The sequence below is a fragment of the Salvia hispanica genome, chromosome 2 (genome assembly GCF_029641045.1).
Source record: "Salvia hispanica isolate PSC_SH4W2 chromosome 2, Shi_PSC_v1, whole genome shotgun sequence".
Taxonomy (NCBI): domain Eukaryota; kingdom Viridiplantae; phylum Streptophyta; class Magnoliopsida; order Lamiales; family Lamiaceae; genus Salvia; species Salvia hispanica.
Genome location: NC_142693.1, coordinates 12,505,542 through 12,526,293, shown reverse-complemented (window position 1 = coordinate 12,526,293; position 20,752 = coordinate 12,505,542). Strand labels below are relative to the sequence as shown.

The window sequence follows — 20,752 nt, the reverse complement described above, 5'->3', positions numbered from 1 at the left end:
AGCTTACATTTGACACGAAAATAAAATGCATCTATACCCATCCATATAAAATACTGTTATTTGATAAGAATTGAAATTTAACTAAAACAACTTTTGGATTCTGAAAATTTTGACTATTGAGGTACTATACTTATTGCCAATAACTAGCCACGTGGATAATGAAAAAGCCATTGTATAGTATCCATAATATCCTTATTTACAAATTATGTAACAATTAATGCTGTTTAGCAAATCGCGAAACAGTATATTGCATTCACACGACATGATTGTAGATCAAGTTCGTGTAAATGTTTTAGATTTGTAAAATTACTGGTTAAATTTGATCTGATAAATGATAATGATTTGATCATGCTATAGTCGATCCATCATCAATTGGGTCAACTCTTTTAAGATAGAGTATTATTTACATTTAAATCTTAGCAAATAAAGAATGTTGGCGTCAAATAGAATAGTTTTAGCAAATTTGGAGAGATTATTTAGTGTATTTCCCTCCGTCTTCAATAACTACACTAGTTTTACTATTTTGGACGTCCCCAATTAGACCAAGTCTAAATATAAAAAGTTTTTAACAAATAATAACATTTATAACGTGGACTCCACGATCCACTAACAATACTCCTCCACTCATCTCGGTGCGTTTGTCTATTTTTCAAGTAGGGAGGGAGTAATTTGAAAAGTGTTTTTCAATCTTTAAGAAATTATATGTAGGCGAGCCGGAGAGTATAGTGTGTATGTCAATCAAGATATATTCAAATGCATATACATGTGGTTTTCTTACTTATGATACGAACATTACATCATTTCCCCATTAATTATAAGTATCTCTTATATTTTAATTACTTATATATCACTCTCAGTAGCAATTTATTCAATATTTACTGTGCCGCCTTTTAGGGATTACTTCTTCACTGAGACTTCTCTTATCTGAGCAATGCTAATTTAAGTGTGACTTTTTTTTTATAAATTAAAAAGGCTCAAGCCAAAACGGCGAGCAAGCAAGACCAAAGTACAAAGCTCTCAAACAAACAAGCGTCAAACAACAACAGTCTACTCGACAGACATATAAATAATGGGTTGCATTCCCACTACAAAAGAGAACTAACAAATATAAATGTATAAATACAAATGTGCATGAAGATTATGGTCCGATATAATCGAAGAAGTGCTTGCTCGATCAAACAAGTGAAAATTTCAAATGTGATGATTGTGACATGCCTTATAGAGATAGAGATGGTTAGACAAGTTGGTGTAGCAAACTCTCCATTAACATATTATTCACCTTTTTTTTATTTTAGCGAAAAAACATACTTGCAAATATTACAATTGGAAAATCTTGTGGCATTGTGCGTTATGATAAAGATAATTAATTACATTGGACAAAATAGTTCAAATATAGAACTTGTAGATAAAAATCATAACAATAATGTGGGAATTTGATCGAGATTCTTGTATTCATAGAAATCAATCTCCATTTATAGTCATATTTATTGCGTATCTCACCATTTTCTCTTTACTTGCTCAATAAAAAAGAAATCTTAAAGCTAAGAGTTTAAGATAGGGAGATTTGTAATGAAATTAAACACTTTATTGACATGGTAATGACAACATCACTTGATCAGTGAGGTTTGCAAGGGGGGTCCATCAGTAAATTTGCATGATGTCACGCTGACATACGCCATTTAATTATCAGATAGTTAATTTTAATTTGCTTTTCAATAATCGTGAACAAAGTTGCAGAACAAATTTTAGCAAGTACGTGCAACCGAATTAAACAGAATTTAGACAATTTAGACACTAGGAAATATATTTATTTTACTTTTTAAATAGATACTATCTTTAGCGTCCTTTGTCATTATTTTACGCAGTAGAATGGATATGACAAAAATAATTTAGCGTCCTTAATCATAAATTAATTAGTCTCGTAGTGATATTTGATAAATGAACCAGATTAAATTTAAGTCATATTGTTATTTTACTCGGTCTAAGGCTAGGGATAGAAGAAATTGATGTTTTAAAGGTTAAAGTCAAAAAGTAAAATAAGAGAGATGAAGAGATGGTATAGCATGAAAGAGGATAAAGTTTTTGTCAGGAAACGATTCAACTATTTTGGGACAACTCAAAAAGAAATACGACTCAACTATCTTGCGCCGGAGGCCAGAGGGAGTGCTGCTTATCATGTATCTCGATTATCTTATGACAATAAATCATGATACTGATGATTGTACCACAACATGTACTATTCCCCCGTCTCATAATAAATGACATAGTTGGAGAATGGTACGAGATTTTAAAAGGTTTCTGTTTGTGTGCAAGGTGGAAAGAGAAAATAGTATATTTATATTAATGTAAGAGAACACATTTTTCTAAAAAATGAAATGTGACATCTTTTGTGGGACAAATTAAAAATGAAAATGTGACATCTATTATGGGACGGAGAGAGTACTAGTTTTCTATAATTAACATATACTCCAGTCTTATGTCACTTATTATGTCTCCCAATTTTTCATTTCGGTCTGTCACTTATTAATTATTTCACTTCATTTTTACTATTCTTGAGTAATAGACTCCACATTTCAATAACTTAATTCTACTCGTGACATTTTATTACTCACTTACCGCTAACTTTTTTAATCCACTTTTATTATATTTTTTAAAGTCTTAATAGATCAAGGTGGTGTAAGACAAGAGAGGAGTAGTAATCGGCAATGATGCAACCTGAGTTTCCTATTTATTAGGAGTACATTTTATTATTCTACTATATATTCCCTACTTTTCTGAATACTATATTTAGATATTTACAATTAAAATGTGTATTATTAATCTCATAATGCCAATTTGTATTATAAAGATGTCATTGCATGTAAGATCAAATGCGATTCTCAATTTCGAAAGAATGTTAACATTTTTTTTTCTAAAATTTTGATAAAAAAGTATATCATCACATTTATAACTACAATGTTAAATTTAAGATACTCCGTATTATTCATCCTTTTGAAAAAAAAAACGAATATATATGTATGGATTTGTATTCCTAATAAATAAATTAATATTGAAAACTAGTCAAACATACCACATATTATTGGAATTTAAAGTTTTTATTATACCGTGTGGTCCAGTTCTCATTATATTTATGCGCGAATAATAACTATATTACTAATTACGGCCATTTAATCTCTAATGGTCCAAATTAGTGTCTCATCACTTACTGTCGTGAATCATGTTTTTCTGAGAGAGTGGGGCATTTTTTGTTATTATCTATTTGATTCTGTATGGATATACTAAAATTTAAATCCGAATTTGGTTTCAAAGAAGCGTGTAAGAGTGGCATAGGAAGCATCATAAGTCAAAAATCACTTTTATGGTAATAATTTGGTGAATAATTAAAAGAAAGATCATCTAATTAACAACTTTCCTCTCGACAAGAACAGCGTTTTAAAAGATTAGTACTCAACATGTGATCAATTTAGGGATGTCAATCGGGCCAGCCCATCGGGTTTCGGGCTAACCTTATTCGAATTGCGGGTCAATCGGGTGCGGGCTAATCAGGTTGTGGTTTTTTTTCGGATTATAAAAGTTCAACCCTAATCCTAAAAGCTCGGGTTTCGGGCTAGCCCAGCGGGCTAATCGGGTTGCTACCGATAAAATTAACATGCGATCAATCCAATAAATAATGGTGAAAATTAGTTATATTTATAAAATGTAAAATATTTAATTATGATATATTTGAGATATATGCTTAAACTCAAACATAAACACGATCATATACTAATATTTAAGATTTATGCAAAATAAAACATAAACATCAAGAAATTTTAAAGCATGTTTTAGAAATTTTAATATATTTTTTAGTGAATTTGAAATTTCTAATTTATATATTTATTATTATGTTAATAAAAATTTAATATATAATTTATATATTTAATATATAAAATTGAAAATTATTTTTTTAGTAATCTATATCTAAAATAACCAATGAAGTGTCGAATTAGAGTCAAACAAATAGAACGGTAGAAATTTTATCGGGTTTCCGGGCCAGCCAATCGGGTTTTCGGGTCTAGCCCTAACGGGTTGATGGCTAATCGGGTGCGGGCTAGTCGGGTTGGAATTTTATCAGGCTAGAAATTTTCAGCCCTAACCCTATAATTTTGGCGGGCTATTCGGGTCAGCCACGGATTGCGGACTACATTGACATCCCTAGATCAATTCGTCCAACTTATATTGGATATATATATTATAATCACATAGATAAATGCATATATTGTTATTGCGATATAAATCAGCAGTAATTATTTAAAATTATCAATATTTAAAAGGAAATCAATCACAAATCAAATATAAACAATTTTTTTTTAAAAACAAAATTAAAAATGCTTAAATTCGATTTGTTATTTCACATATAATTAGACCGCCTAGTGGATAACTTCATTAATGTTGCGTACAACAATTACATTATCAACTTGTATATTATATATTTTTTATTTCTTGTATAGAATACAAGTATACAACAAAACAGGTTAGGAAGATGGTACGTACACAGTGGCGGATCCAGGATCCGAAAATGGAGGGGGCGGAATATATAGTATTAGCTTAATTTCGTGCGGATATAGCTATTCTTTTCGTAGTTTGGAGCGACGCCGGAGGCAAACGGAGGGGGCGGACATGGTAATTTTACGTCCCGAAAAGGGGAAAATAGTCGCACGGAGGGGGGCGACCGCCCCCTCTTGCCCCCCCCCCCCCCCCGGCGATCCGCCACTGTACGTACATAATATATCGAGATTTAAAGCAACGAATTTCATCTTTGATTTATTAAAAGTATCACCCATTGAAGAGCCTACAAATCAGTGTGAAGAAAAGTCACTCGATAAACTGATGGATACCCTAGATAACTAAAAAAAAAGTTAATTGTCCGTAGTTTGTAATTCTCACCTTCTTTTATTTATTTGTTTATTTATAATTATTTTTTTATTATATTTATACACACATGATCCCGATTTGTGAGCAAGACTAACGTCCGCCCACATCAAAACATTATTTTTTTATACAAATAATTTGTCAATTATTATATATCGAGAATATCAAATTTAGAATATATAAAAAAAGCCTGCATCTTTATTACTCCCTACATTGATTAAAAAAATAATCTCATTTTGCTATTTTTTTGGATGTCACAAAAAATAGTCTCATTTTTTAAAATGGAAAATTTTCTTTCGTACTTTTCTCACTTTTTCACCTCTCTCATACTTTACCTTTTCTTTTTCTTTTCATCTCTCTTACTTTACTAATTTCTAATTAAAACTCGTGTCGTTCACAAATTGGACTAATCTTTGTGGACGGGGGAGTATTTTATTTATCTCAATGAATTCAAGAGAAAAATGAACTGATTGAACTTTGAAATTTGTTTAATTATAAATTGGATTATTCCTATAATTGTACTAATACTATAGGGTGTATTTGAATTGGTAGATACGCACATTTAAAGTGTATTTAATGGTCTAATCTAGCGTTTGATATATTGGTTAAATTTCTGTGTGACCCACTCAATAGGCAAGGGCCCGTTGAATTAAGGCTGAAAAAAGGATTATCATGGAAAATTGAGTGATAATAATATATGCAACACTATATCAATCTAAAATTACGTGGAATTTACTAATATAATCCTCAGTCATGGAAATATAGAAAAAGTCAGAGGATAGTTTTGGAATTTCTTACTATAGTGTGGCTTTAAATAACAAACCAAACATGTGATATTAATAACTTTAGATAACATACCATCAATTCAAGCACCACAAATAGAAATGAAAAATCAAAAAAAGTATTTCTACAAAATGATTGTGTTCATTCTAAATGAAAGATAAACTTCAATTCAAACACAATCCCCTAGTTATAACTTCTTTTCGTTTATATTATTGATGATTTTTTGAACTATTACTCCTCGATCTATAACAATTGAATCTATTTTTATTAAAATACTTTTCTACGGGTTGCCTATGCATAGTTATAAAATTATACAGTAGAAAATTATAATTTGAAAACGATGGATGAAGATCGATATATTGCTTCTTCAACTAAGGTGCCTTGTCGGATGCAGCCCAAACAATATAAAAGGTAGAGAGTTTAATTAGTTTAAAGATGATATCATCAACAAAATATAAAAATATATGTATTCAATTATATTTTTGAAAAAAAAAAAGAATTGTGTTAGTGTCAAGTAAATAACTAATTTGCTTGTTAAGATGGTTTTCTAACCAATTCATCTAAATCTCCCGACTGTTACATGGTGATACACGCCACGTAAATTTCTCTCCATTTCATTCAATAATATTATTGCACCAAAATTATGGAATGCAGATCCATCAGCAAAATCAAGCGGTGGTGGCAGCTTGTTTGTGCTAATGTTGATTGATGATTGCTGTTGGATTTCAGATTGTTTTTAATGTTCACCACTTGGAGACTAGCGGCGATGCCTAGCCGAAGGTGGCGGCGGATGGCGGTTCTATTCTATGGAGAGATGAACCTTGTTTAGAGAGGGCATGCAATTTTTAAATTGGGTAGAAATTTTAGTTCACTTTTAATTTTTTGGATAAACTTAAGTTTTTTTTACGTTATACTAAAAAATATTAGAGGTGGCAAATCACGTTGGTTGGATTGTTATGGGATCAACTTGCTAACAATCTAACCCAATAATGTCTAACATGAATATGACCTATTAACGAAGTTCTTGAGTCGAACACAAACTTAATCTGCTACCTTCAAACCCGAACACGATCTGCACGCGACAAAACCCGTTAATGACAAGATATGATATGGGTTGACACGATAACGACTCGAACATGATATTACATGATTAAAACCTGATATTGTACGAATAAACATAATTTTAATGATTAAAACCCGATATTGCACGGTTAAACCTGATTTTTCAATCTGATCTACATGCTAGTATATAAATCTAACAAACTTAATTAATTTTTTCTATAAAAAATAAAAATAAAAATAAAATAATATTAATTTTCACTCAAACTAAAACTATTGAATTCCTAATGAGTCAACCTATAAGGATAACAACTTAAGATGATTTGATCCAAACAATGGAGTTTTGTATCCAAGTCAAAAATAGATACTACTACTACATATTTCCTCTAAAAACTAATGGAGTAATTCATAATTAAAGGTTAAATATTAAGCAAGGACGTTGATTAAAGTCGTTAAGTAACCGTGTTGGGCCAATTAAGTCTATGCTAATTTCATCTTTCGTATCTTTAATTCAATAGAGGACTTCATTGCCTCCTTAAATGGAAAGAAATGATACAATTAACACTAAACAGTCATATCTTATTAACTAACTCATAAATAATTCAAAATTAACTCTGATTGATTGTTGGTTTAGTCTTGTACAAGACTCCAACTTTGTAATATCATATGCTTAATCTCAAATTTTTCTCAACTGTTATGACTTATGCCCACTGTTCCAGGATAAAGAATTTCGATGATTTGCTTAGTAAACACTAATAATGTATTTTATTTTCCTAATCATGACGAATTCATTTATTAATGTCTATTTTAATGAGCTTAACGTTAATTGGTCATTTACTATCAAACCACTGCGTTATTACATATATTGTTTGCGACTTATGTGCTATTAATTTTATACAAAGATTTTGTCAAAAAAAAAAAGGAAGACCCATTTGGTTGATAGGTAAGAAAAAGGACAACAATGAGAGGTCAAAGAAATGACGGCTCTAATTTGGGATATTATAATTGACCATAGGTTAAATCTAAGAAACGTTGTCTGGGCAATTTGACCTCTGAAGTAAAAAAGTTCATTGCAAGATACCATGAATTCCTAATTTACCAAGTTCAACATTTAAAAATTTCCCAAATTGGTTTTAATGTGGAGTGCATATCACACATTAGTGATAATATCATTGTGCAATTTGGTTGGGATATGAATACAAGTAGGGGAGGACGAAAAAAACAATTTAGTGGGACTAAAATTTTAAAATTTTGAATTTGGAAAGACATTTTCTTACTCTTTGACCATATTATGATGGGTGATATTGTACAATAATTCACAAAAATATACGAACAATTTAACCATTTTTAAAAATAAAATTTACAAAAATTATTACCAAGTTATATATTGGAGTCTCCTCGTAACATTTGTGGTATGCTATCCAACGGTCCTGAAATTGAATTTCCATGACGTTTTAGATTAAAAATTTCAGCGCAGTTACATTACACAATTTGCAATAAGTGTATTTTTATGAAAATATAAATGTTTATTTGATAACAACTCTAAGCCATCGTTTGGTAGCTATGTTACAGCTAGATAATGGGATTTATCCATGTTAATCTGTGTGTTTGGTAGCTATGTTACATATATGTGTGACATGTGTTTTGTATCTAGCCCCCGCATAAAGCTCACTCAAAAGCCTATGTTTCAACCAGCAATGTAACTTACCCATTTGCTATGTTACATATCTGGGCTACCAAGTTAGTTTTAGGAAAATACATTTTTGTCTGTCAATTTTTCTAACCATATTCAGAACGTAAATGCCTCAATACGTAATTAGATTTCTCTTCTTCCTCTCAAACTTGCAGTAGAGACCTCTTCGTTCTTCTCTCAATCTGCCTGCCGACGGTGATTTCCGGCGACTCCATTTCTGATATTTTTTCAGGCGATTCCATTTCTGAATCTTTGACGAGATTAGGATGTTCTACAATTTGCAATTACTCTTCCAAACATATACTCGATTTATCTGCAATACCCACACAAAATTGCTCCATTTATCTGCAACACATGAAAGAGTATGCTCCATTTATCTGCAATACCCACGAAGACTGATTTTTTATTGATACATCTACTCTCATCTCATTCTACTGATTGAATTTTTGGTCGTATCTATCTGCAATACCCAAAAAATTGCTCACTTTATCTGCAATACCCAAAAGAGTTGGCACCATTTTATCTGCAATACAGCTTAATTTTAATTGATAAATTTTTCTTAAGCTCTATTTTTTTAAATGCTACTGTATTTTTTAAATTTTGCCATAGAATTCATTTTTTGTACCTACTATATCAGCCTCAATCTTATACTATCAAAATTGAATGGCCTGAATTCATTCTACTGATCAACTTCATTATAGCTCCAATAAATTTCCAAACACATGTAGGAAAAATATTTGGGCAAGACATGAGGATAATTTAGTCATTATGTTATATTAATGAGGATAATTTTGACAATCTTAATTTTTTTTTATTTGTAACTTGTTGTACCAAACATCTAAATAGGATACCACACACAATTATCTTTAGCTACCAAACAGCCAATTAAGATAAGTTAACTAATCGAAACTATGATAACTATCAATAAATGTATCATGACAAGTCGAAACATAACATAGCTACCAAACGATGCCTTATATATTGGCAAGCCCATTAAACTCTAATGTATCTTAAAGCAGTAAGAGTGATTCAAATTTTAAATAAGGGACCTGTAGATTCAGATATGCATTCATTGAACAAAACCATTTTTAAGACTAGAGACTTAGTAGAGCAATCATAAGTCTTCATGTTCATATTTGGACAGGTTGGCCTGAAAAATCAGACCGGGCCAAGCTCCGTTGGCATTTTTTATGTTAACCAAACGTTTTCATCCAGTCCAACCCAACACTTTCACAACTCTAGGCCATTTGAATCAGTACTGATGAATATACTACATTCACTTCATTTCAATAACAAAAAAACTCTAGCATTATGTAGTTCTTCAGCTTCCCAATCTGTTTCAGATTCTGCCCCAAATCAAGTATTTTAGATTAAGGAAAGTGGAAGTAGCTAAAGGTACAATACACAGCCATATTACTTAAGCATATATCTAGAAAGAATCAAATGAAAAGAAGGTAGCAAAGTTGCCTTGAAAATGCCTAAGCAAAACTCATGCTGATGCCTCCTTAGCTTCTTCTGCTGCCTCCTCTTCTTGTAATTTCTTCAGAGATGGAGGTGGCCTAGGAACGATGCTTTGCCTCCATTTCTTGTCGAGCTTTCTTGACAGCCTCTTGTTGATTCCTTCCTCCAACTCCCTCTCCCTCTTGACCGTGAGCATTCGGGCTATCTGTTTTTAAAACCATAAGAATAGAGATGAGCCTAATAATGAGACAGATAACTCATAGAAATGTAGCTGACCGAGGGCAGATGAGGGTTAAAAATAGAGATCAAGAAAGCATTTTTGGGAAAATATCAAATCCTTTTGCAAGTCCTCATTCATCTTCAAGAAGTAATGATCATGAATATACTAAGCAATAATGCTAGCAACAACTTCTCGAGCTACATTCACTTTACAGGAGCAAAAGCACAGTTGTAGACGGTATCTCATAGTGGAAAAGTCTATACGCATTCTGCGTTATATCCTAGTTGGGTGCAGTCAATTAACCTACAAAATCATGATAAATTTCTTGTATCTGGCACAATAATCACACCATTGCTTTACTAAGTTACTATCCAACTCTCTTAGTGTTAGGCTACTCTGGCACTTCTCAATACCGAGTAAACCGACAAATGAAGAGTGGAACACACATTAGAAACATCAATACATGTTCATGTGCACAAAACATCTTGCACAAGGGAAATGCCTCAAGAAGCACCAAACAATTAGTAAGGAACATAAATCCTCCATCAAAGAGGCAATCATGGAGTAACTAACACCACTTAAATCACATCTTTTTAACCTAGCAACATCAGACACTCAACCACCAAAATCAACCCTATGCACCAATGTTTCTGCAGCATTTCAGTTTTCAGGCAAATTACAGTGCAGCATCATCGTTATTGAAGCTAAGCATTAGCATAAGAATCACATACTAACCCTAAATTCACTATCCATTTCACAATCCCCAATTATGTGAAACTCAAAATGACAATAAATACCCTCAATCAAAATTGACACAATCCAAAAGGCAAAAAAACATATGAAAACACAAAATTCCTTAGTATAGTTTTGTTACCCTTTTCCGCATTCGGCGAAATTCGCTAGACTTGAACTCATTCCTTGCCGATCGCTGGAGGCGGAGCATGAAAAGCTCCCCTTTAAGGTCGACAATCTCTTCATTAATCTGTTCGGTAGACTTCTCCCTTATCTCCTTCAGCTCCTCCTCTTTCTTCGCCATCATCACCACCGATGGAGAAGCGGCGCGGCTCCGCGACAAGGCGGCGCGGTGAGTAAGGCATGGGTGCGCAATACGAACACCGTGGAATGTAGATGAAGAGAGAGGTTTGGCGAGGTTCGATTTGGCCGGGAAAATCAAGGTCGAAATTGAGAGGGTCGTCATCTTCTCTGGCGCTGCTGGTCTGTTGAAGATAAGGCTGTTTTCCGCTATTGCTCTGTTTAAGCGCGAGTTAGTTTTTCTTCTAGCCCCTCGATTCTCTGTTTCTTCAAGTTTTACCCCTTAATTTTACATAAATACCACTATAATCCCCTATCACATTAGACCACCTCCAACAATGTTGCAAATCCTAAAATGCAATAGAATATAATCTCCAAGTATGTCTTATTATAAGTTTTCAAAGAAAAATTATAGATTTGTACTAAACTTATACCAAAAAAATTTCAAATTTTAATTTATTACATTCAAGTCCAAATCATTTTATGTTTATCAAAATAGGAAAGGGGAGGAAAAGGGGAAGAAAGGGAAGTAAAAATACAAAGGAGTAATAAATTACATAATTTGATAGCTTTTAATTTTTAATATTAAATTGTTATTTTTTAGTCTAAGAATAAAAAGAATCTTTAATTTACAACTAATATTATGCCTAATGCCTACTAATATCAAACTATAACAAATAATAGTTAAGCATTAATAATTAAAACGATACCCAATTTATATACTTGTAGTATCTTTAAATGAATTTTAGTTTTAAATGTTAGTTATTTTATATGTAGCTTGTAATAGTTTTGTAGTATTTTATTGCACTTAAATTTTTTAAATTATACTCCCTCCTCCCCAAACAATAGATCTATTATTGTTGTTCGACACGAGTTTTAGTGTAGAATTAGTAAAGTAAGAGAGATGTAAAGAAAAAGTAGGTAAAGTAAGAGAGATGGGGAGAAAAAGTGAATAAAGTATGAGAGAGGGAAGAAAAAGTGAGAAAAGTGTGAGAGATAAACTTTTCATTTTTAGAAAATGATCTATTTTTTGTGGACGTCCCAAAATGGCAAAAGTGATCTATTTTTTGTGGACGGAGGGAGTATAATTTTTTATTTTAATAAATAATAGATTTCGTATATAGTTATAAGTAACTAATAAATCTTAACATATTATTTTATTAAATTTAAGTTATTGGCAAAGTATCATGGGGTTGGTGTGTAATTTAGATAAAATATATAGGTATAATTGAAAAGTATAAAAAGAAAGTGGATGGAGAATATTCTTTTGAGTTTGAGTTTTTCCAATGGTTGGAGATGCTCTTAAATTGCTTCTCCATTATTTTGAGTTTTTGACCATGAGCTCCAATTAATCAGTTGCAACAGCTAGTGGAGCATGTTAAATTGCACTTGCAGGTCTAGTCTATCACCAATGTTTTAAAAACTGGACCGGAGAGTGAACCGACGAAACTATCGGTTTGTGGTTCAATTGGTCGGACCGATTAGATCACTAGTTGAATCGGAATATAATATTTAAATGCTTATAATACTCCTTTCGTTCCATTAGAAATGAAACATTTGTTTTTTGACACGTGATTTTATGTATTGTTGTTTTGTGAGTTAATCAGGAGATAATAAAGTAAGAGAGGTGAGAAAATAGAGATGATGTTGTTTCCATTTTAAGAAACGTTTCATTTTCAATATAACAACCCAAAAATCACTTTTAATGGTACAAATGTTATATAACACTATAATTTAAATTTAATTGATGAAAGATGGTACTATAATTTAAATATAGATGATAAATATAACTAAATATACAATATAAAATTTAATTAAAAATTGAATGAATGAAGTATAATTTAAACATATATGATAATTGTGTATTATACATAAAATAAAAAAAATTGTGAAAGATAAAATATAATTATAAAATAATGAATGTTAAGTATGATAAAAAATACACTGAATGATAGATAAATTAATCATATACGAGTATTATGCATAAAATTATTTGCATATAAAATAATTAATTAGTTTATAATCATACAATTAAACATGGTAATTATAATTTATCTATTTGTATATGATAATAATTAAAGTTCATGTTAGCCTACTAAAGACAAGGTGATGGAGTGGTAAACGAGCCTTATATGCCTTCCTTAGGCCAATTGGATCCCAATTAGAGTATATTTTTTGATTAAAAGTTGAAAAAATTCATAAACCGGTCCAATCGCTAGCTTACTCAGTTCAAAACGGTCCAACCCTCAAACGGTTTAAGAGTATGAATCAGACCAGACCAAACACTGATTCACGGATGAATCAGTCGAACTGTCCGATTTTTAAAACACTGTCTATCACTGATGAACAATGAATTTGCATGATTCCAAGACCTAGATTTTGCTTATTTTTTAATGCATAACATGTGAATCATATTTCATACATTTTGATTTTTGGACAAGTTCGATGAGTATTTTATTGATAAAGAAAGACTTTGAAAAATGTATGCAAATGGAAGATCAGTGTTCAAACCTACTAGACCAACTCAACAGTCCAGTGATTGTCAACGGTTGACCACTGAGAGCTTGCGGCCCGCTTCAAAACGTTTCTTTACGAGATTTACGCCAACATCCGCCGAGCTTGAGACAACGGTCCGTCGAGCCTGATGCAAAAAGACTAGTGAGCAGTCAGCTGACATATTGATTTCATAATGATACTCTCAATTAAAATGATACGTTTTCTTTTTTAGTTTGTCCCAAATAAGATGACACATTTCTTTTTTTGGTAACTTTCTCCCTACAGTTAATACATCCAACCATTTTTTTCACTCCATTAAAATATTCAACTCTCTTTCTCTCTCCTTTTAATTTACACTCATTTTTTCTCTCCTTAATTAAACACATTAACCAACAACTCCTAAAATCTTATGTCAAATAAAAAATGTGTCAATCTTAGCCAAGACAAAGGGAGTAGTAAATTAAGTAGGTAGATTTAGGCCGTTATTGATACGATAGAATATAAAAATGATGGAATGAAATGAAGATAGAAGTGAAAGGAAAATAAGAATGAAATGATGATTCCCTTGTATTCATATTTCATTCTCTCATTCATTTCATTGTATGAACATTCAATTCCATTATACCAAAGGAATGGAAGTACAAATCATACCAAGAATGGGCCCAACAAATAAAGAATTCAGGAAATTAAGGAGATAATTCCCTGCTATCCTAAAAATAAGATGAAGAGAGATCCTAAAAATAAGATGAAGAGAGATGCGTTGTTGATGTGGGATCGGCGAGCCGATAAGGGGAATTTTCGACGACACTTATGGTCGGACAGAGGGGCCGGTCAAACCCTCCCAACCCTATCTCGATCCAACAGGACCAGATCTCGTACTAGTAAATATCATGTAACAAACTTAATTAACAAAATTTGATTAAGCACATTAAACCTTAATATTGCATGAACTAAAAAATATATTTATTGTTACGATTTATTAATTTTATTTGAAAAATGTATTCACAATATGTGAATTTGTATCTGAAATTCAATATGCTTCCACTTAATAAAGAGAGAATAAATAATAAACCGTGATAAAATAGAATTAAGGAAGAAAAGAATGGCGGTATATTCCATCTATAGATAGAGAAGATGATGGCGACCGCTGATTAGGAGCGCAAATAGCAAAAACTGGAGTGCAGATAGTGCCTTTCCATTTCAATCACATTTTCCACACCTTCGTCCTCGCGATCTTCTTCATCACAATTACCAAAAATTCCGCTTTTATTCTTCCTTTTCCACCTCCTCCTATCCATATCTGAAACCCCTAATTTCATTCCGTTTGCGCAATTTTTCCGAGCTACAATTCATTTGTTGGGTGTTTCCATCGCGCCTAACAAACCCTAGATGTGCAGAATCGCAGTTTAATCTCGCTTGCGGAATAGGTTATTCGGACGGAGAGGGAGGATCGGATGAAGTGAGGGAAGAATGGGCGCGGCGGGTTCGAAACTGGAGAAGGCATTGGGGGACCAATTTCCTGAAGGCGAGCGTTATTTCGGTCTCGAGAACTTCGGCAACACTTGCTACTGCAACAGCGTGCTTCAGGTTGTTGCTTCCTCTTGAATTGATTAGTCCTTATTTGAGTTGTGGATTGTTTGTTGGTGATCGATTTGAGAACACGTCAAGGTTGCCCTTTCCTTGTCTATTGAATGTGATTGTTGAAAGGAGTGGATTGTTTAATTGGGATGGAAGAATGTATGTTTGAAAATGTGGATTATTTTCATTGTGCGGATGAGTTAACAATTGATGGTGGTGAAAAAAATGTGATTTTTGCATCCCTTGATCAACGTGATTGTCTTGCCACGGGCAAATAGACTTGGTTGAAATGTTTTTGTGGTTAAATCTGGCTTGAAAGTTTTAATCGTCTACTCTTGATTCGATTAGTCCTTGTTTGAGCTATGGATTGTTTGTTGGTGATCAATTTGCGAACACACCAAGGTTGCCATTTGCTTATCTATTGAATGTGAGTTTTGAAAGGAGTGGATTGCTTTATTGGGATGGAAGAATGCATATTTGGAAATGTAGATTGTTTTCATTCGACTAATGAGTTAACAGTTGATGGTGGTGAAAAATGTGATTCTCGCATCCATTGATTGACCTGATAATTGTCTTTCCGCGAACAAATAGTTCTGGTCGAAATATTTTTGTGGTTAAATTTTGATTGAAGGTTGTTTACTGTTTGGCCCAATTCTGGTTAGAGTTTATTGTTTCATTTTTTAGACAATGTATATATGTTTGTTGGTGACTACTGTCAAGGACTCAAGGTAACATGTTTGAGGTGAAGAACTAGATGCCGAATAACAAACCATCTTATTTTACACGCAGAAATTTAGATTGATGCTTCATGCTTTGTTAGACTATATTTGTAGTTGATAGAAAATACTCCCTCCGTCCCACAAAAGATGTCACACTTTTCTTTTTAGTTTGTCCCACAAAAGATGTCACATTTCCCTTTTTTGGAAAAAGTTCTCTCTCACATGAATATAAAAATTATATTTTCTCTCTCCAGTTAACACACAAAACAAAACCTCCTAAAATCTCGTGCCGTCCCACAAGTGTGACATCTTTTGTGGGACGGAGTTTTAATTATCTGGAGGGCAATCGCAGTTTAATTATTTTGTATTTGATGGAATTAGTACTCTTTTAAGTTATCAATTTGATAACATCGTTTGGATTGAGATTTCTATTTTGGGTATTCACAACTTATTCTACCGGCTAAATTCTGCTCGTTGTTTTGTAGGCTCTTTATTTTTGTGTTCCGTTTCGTGAGCAGTTAATAGAATATTATTCCAATAACAAGAATCCTGCTGATGCTGAAGAAAATCTTCTGACATGCTTAGCAGACTTGTTTTTGCAGGTATGTTTCTGGGTTTTTAAAATGTTGAAAATCAGTTCACTTACTGAACCTATATATCACATATTTGGACTTTATCCCCAACCTATCACATCTATGGACTTATGTTTCAGTTATGACTTATAGTTTCTCCATGTGTTTGGATTTATTTTAATGGCTATCAAACGTCGTATAGTTTTTACTATGATCTTGGCTATAGACCATAGAAAATATGAGGGAATGAAAGTTAGTTTGTAACTTGATCTGCTTAAATTAAAGATAATTTAAGTGTCCATGATGATTGTTTTTGCATTTTTTGGGGACAAATGCTAGATTGGTGTACAATTCTTATGGTAATTGGACTTCCTTAATGCCGATGCTTTGTATCAGATTCTTTCACATGCTTATAAAGTCTTTTGTTCGGCTTTGGAGAGACTTCCAGCAATAAAATGAATTTAATTGGAGTAAATTGTCTTTGATGCTTATATAGAATCATATATTACAGACACATCACAATTCTAGATGATTGGTATTGGATGGGAAGTTTGACCATTCAATTGCAAGAGTCCCTAAGTTAGTCCCAAATTATGTGGTTGGCACATGAGTTGTTGAGGATTAGTTGAAGGAATCCTAGTGTTGCAGAATAATTGCCTAAGGCAACAATTCTCAATTAAAAACTCATCAAATCTGTCATGATGGCTATCAGATAGATCATTATTTACATATTAAGTTTGGCCACCAATTTGATATTATCATTTTATAGGTTTGAATTCCTAATCTGATATTGCATTTCTGGTTACTGCTAATGCTGTATATTTTATTAGAATTTGAAAAACGGTCTTATGTTTTTTACTGGGTTCTATCATCTTTAATCATTAATTCTTATCTTTAATCTGACATCTCCTGCAAGATCTGCAGTTAAGATCAAAATTCCTGAATTGTAGGCCAATTTTCACTTGTTGTTTGATGGGATTTGTGATTTTAATTTATAGACTAGGCACTTTTGTAGAGGGAATTCTAGACGGATATTTTGGTTGAGTTTTAAGTCATTCCATTTAATGAAGTGTATCATAAATTGAATCGACCGACATGCACAATAATTTTAATGCTGCATGTTTGGACCAAGATGCATACAACATGTATACATCACTTATCATACAATTGTGCTTGATTTTGCATGCAGATAAGCTCACAAAAGAGAAAAACTGGTGTTCTTGCTCCAAAGCGTTTTGTACAGCGACTGAAGAAACAAAATGAAATTTTTCGCAGCTATATGCACCAGGTATGGTAATAATTTTCCGTCGGAAGTATACAAAAACCATAGGAGCATATCACATCGTAATGAGATAGTATTTGTTTATGCTTCAAATGAGTTTCCTACTTGGTTCACAAGCTTCTTAGTCAGAATCTGCTACTGCCATAGGATGCCCATGAATTCTTGAACTATTTGCTAAATGAACTGGTTGACATACTGGAGAAAGAGGCGCGAGCTGCTAAGAGTGATCAAGAAAATTCTCTTAAAGTTGCCAATGGACCAACAACTATATCATCGAATGGTCTCATAAAGGAACCTGTTGTTACCTGGGTGCACAAGAATTTCCAGGTGTTTGTTTCACCATTTACTCTCTAATCATATAACCTCTGGGTTGATTATAGTTGCACCTGTTGTAAGTCTTGGAATGCGGATTTTTTGTCATTTATATGTTGACTTTGTTTTGCCTCAGGGTATATTGACAAATGAAACAAGGTGTTTGCGTTGTGAGACAGTAACAGCAAGGGATGAAACATTTCTTGACTTGAGCCTTGATATAGAACAGAACAGTTCAATTACAAGTTGTTTAAAAAATTTTAGCTCCACTGAAACCCTGAATGCCGAGGACAAATTTTTTTGTGACAAATGTTGCAGGTTAGTTGTACTCCTCGATACCAGAAGAAGTGTTAATTTCTCTAATATTGTATGTGTGTTTTGTTAGTGTTTTATTCTGATTGTGCACCGGTAGAATGAGTTCAAAAACTGCCATTGAGTTCTGGAGTGCTACTGAAATTCTGTTTTCCAACTTTAACTCCCAGACTACTAGTATATCTGAAGATGTAACAAGGAAAGTCATAAAAATAACTCCTATAAACTGACAGTTCTAGTCATTCAATTTGTGCCTAATTGCTTGTGGAAGTCTTGCTATCTCATAATTCGTAAGGGTAAGGGTTCCCTGGGCAAGCTTTTGCAGAGTCTTTTAAGGATTACCTAATTGGATAAAATATCACGCAAATTTAACCAATTATGTTTGAGCTTTCTTTGCACATTTATAACTTTTTTTTGGCGAGGACTTATTTGATATGCAGGTGTTATAGTGGCATTGCACTCTGATTTCTTTTAGTTGTTATGTCCTTGCCTTTTGTTTTAACTGTGGAACATATATTATTGCAACGTGCAGCCTACAAGAAGCTCAAAAGAGAATGAAGATCAAAAGGCCACCTCAAATATTGGTGATACATTTGAAAAGATTCAAGTACATTGAACAGCTGGGGCGGTACAAGAAGTTGTCATACCGTGTTGTCTTCCCACTTGAGCTAAAGCTCAACAATACGGTCGAGGATGCAGATGCTGAGTACTCTTTATTCGCTGTAGTTGTCCATGTAGGAAGTGGGCCCAACCATGGACACTATGTCAGCCTTGTGAAAAGTCATAACCATTGGTTATTCTTTGATGACGAAAATGTAGAGATCATAGACGAATCTGCAGTGCAGACATTTTTCGGATCAGCACAAGAGTATTCTAGTAATACAGATCATGGATATATCTTATTTTATGAAAGACTTGACGCTGGCAGAAGCAACACAAGCTGAGAGCAGGAGTTTCCAATTTTTTGCAGGAGTCAGATTTTACCTTTTTTTTTAGCACATTGCATTCAAGTTTCTTATTTATTCATCTTCTTTCTTGATCCTTACCATTCCCTTGCTGCAATTTGATGGAAAATTTACTAATGTCTAGCAGATTGAGATGTAATGTGGCGAAATTTATATATTTAGGTTGTCTCGTTGTATAGGGACAGTAGGAGCGGGAGCGCGAGCGCGCCACCTGCAGTATTCTGACAATAATAGGGGAAGATTTAATGTAAATGGTTATATATTATGCCTTCTGGATTTTTTTGTTAGCATGTATTATTGCACATCTAAGCTACGGGGTATGTAATTTTATCTACTTTGGAGCTGTTGTTTTTTGCCAAATGTTTCATGATTAGGAGTAGGGATGTTGCTTCTTGTTATTCAAATATATCTTTAGAACCAATTCAATAGCAAATTTAAACTTTGCTAATATGCTAGTTATACTTCTAGGGGCGTGTTATATTGCTAATTATTTAAGTTGCTAACTTTGCTAACTCATCAATACAGTGTATTAAAAATGTTAATACGGTGACATCAAAATGTCAACACATAATATCAACCCATTATATTGAAGTTCAACAAAATTATGTGTTGACATTTTAATGTCATCGACATTTTTAATACACTGCATAGATGAATTAGCAAGTTAGCAACTTAAGAAAGTTAACAATTGATCACACCTCTATATTTCTAATCGGTGTGTTTGGTGTAAAATAACTTAAATAATATATATGCACAAATTGAGAATTAGAAAGATGCGGTCAACTTAGTAATTTTGCTCCACTGTCAAAATTGTGGTTTAATAATTTAGGTGAAACATTGACACGGCCTATTTACTAAGATTAGTATAAGTATGAAACACACCACTAAAGCTAAAAAAAAAGAGCTTATAACTTGATGTAATATAATTTCCTATTATCAAAAGAAACAACACTCAGTGAGCGGTAAAGCGCGGTTGAGATTAAAATTCGGGTACTATCAACTTATTGTTCATAGTATTATATTATCATTTTTATATCCATATAAACAACTTTATTGGAAAAATGAAACAACTAGTTATAAAGAAAATTCGTTCCTCCACAATCAATTTATAAATAAATCTATACATATATAAAATGGAAGTTTTAGGGATATTTACAATAATGCCATTTTAGTTAATACTTAATTTATAATTTAATTAAAAAATGTTTTTGTTAATGACTTTCTAGATTTACGACAATTATATATATATGGAGAAAATGAAAGGGCTGGCAACTACATATATGAATGATATTATATAAAAGATTGTGTGTCAATACATTTTGTTTTTATTAAAATTAGCAGAATTGAGATGTAGGAC

General features: G+C 32.6%; 2 protein-coding genes across 2 annotated transcripts; one reads left to right on the top strand and one right to left on the bottom strand.

The window, feature by feature from the left end:
• Positions 1-9,705: 9,705 nt before the first annotated feature.
• Positions 9,706-11,360, bottom strand: LOC125203403 (Ribosomal L29 family protein). Its single transcript, XM_048101742.2, has 2 exons — positions 11,002-11,360; positions 9,706-10,112 (listed from the first exon to the last, which is right to left on the bottom strand). Exons 1-2 carry the CDS (start codon positions 11,323-11,325, stop codon positions 9,936-9,938), a joined length of 501 nt encoding a protein of 166 aa, XP_047957699.1. The 5' UTR covers positions 11,326-11,360; the 3' UTR covers positions 9,706-9,935.
• A 3,402-nt stretch (positions 11,361-14,762) lies between these two features.
• Positions 14,763-19,682, top strand: UBP3 (ubiquitin-specific protease 3). The gene is made up of 6 exons (XM_048099656.2): positions 14,763-15,242; positions 16,438-16,554; positions 17,714-17,812; positions 17,954-18,133; positions 18,255-18,436; positions 18,963-19,682. Exons 1-6 carry the CDS (start codon positions 15,126-15,128, stop codon positions 19,372-19,374), a joined length of 1,107 nt encoding a protein of 368 aa, XP_047955613.1. The 5' UTR covers positions 14,763-15,125; the 3' UTR covers positions 19,375-19,682.
• Positions 19,683-20,752: the final 1,070 nt, after the last annotated feature.

Coding starts and splice junctions, on each gene's coding strand:
- UBP3 (XM_048099656.2), top strand. CDS start 15,126: ATGGGCGCGGCGGGTTCGAAACTGGAGAAGGCATTGGGGGACCAATTT. Junction 18,134..18,254: donor GGGTGCACAAGAATTTCCAG/GTGTTTGTTTCA, acceptor GTTTTGCCTCAG/GGTATATTGACAAATGAAAC. Junction 18,437..18,962: donor TTTTGTGACAAATGTTGCAG/GTTAGTTGTACT, acceptor TGCAACGTGCAG/CCTACAAGAAGCTCAAAAGA.
- LOC125203403 (XM_048101742.2), bottom strand. CDS start 11,325: ATGACGACCCTCTCAATTTCGACCTTGATTTTCCCGGCCAAATCGAAC. Junction 10,113..11,001: donor TTCGCCGAATGCGGAAAAGG/GTAACAAAACTA, acceptor TTTTAAAAACAG/ATAGCCCGAATGCTCACGGT.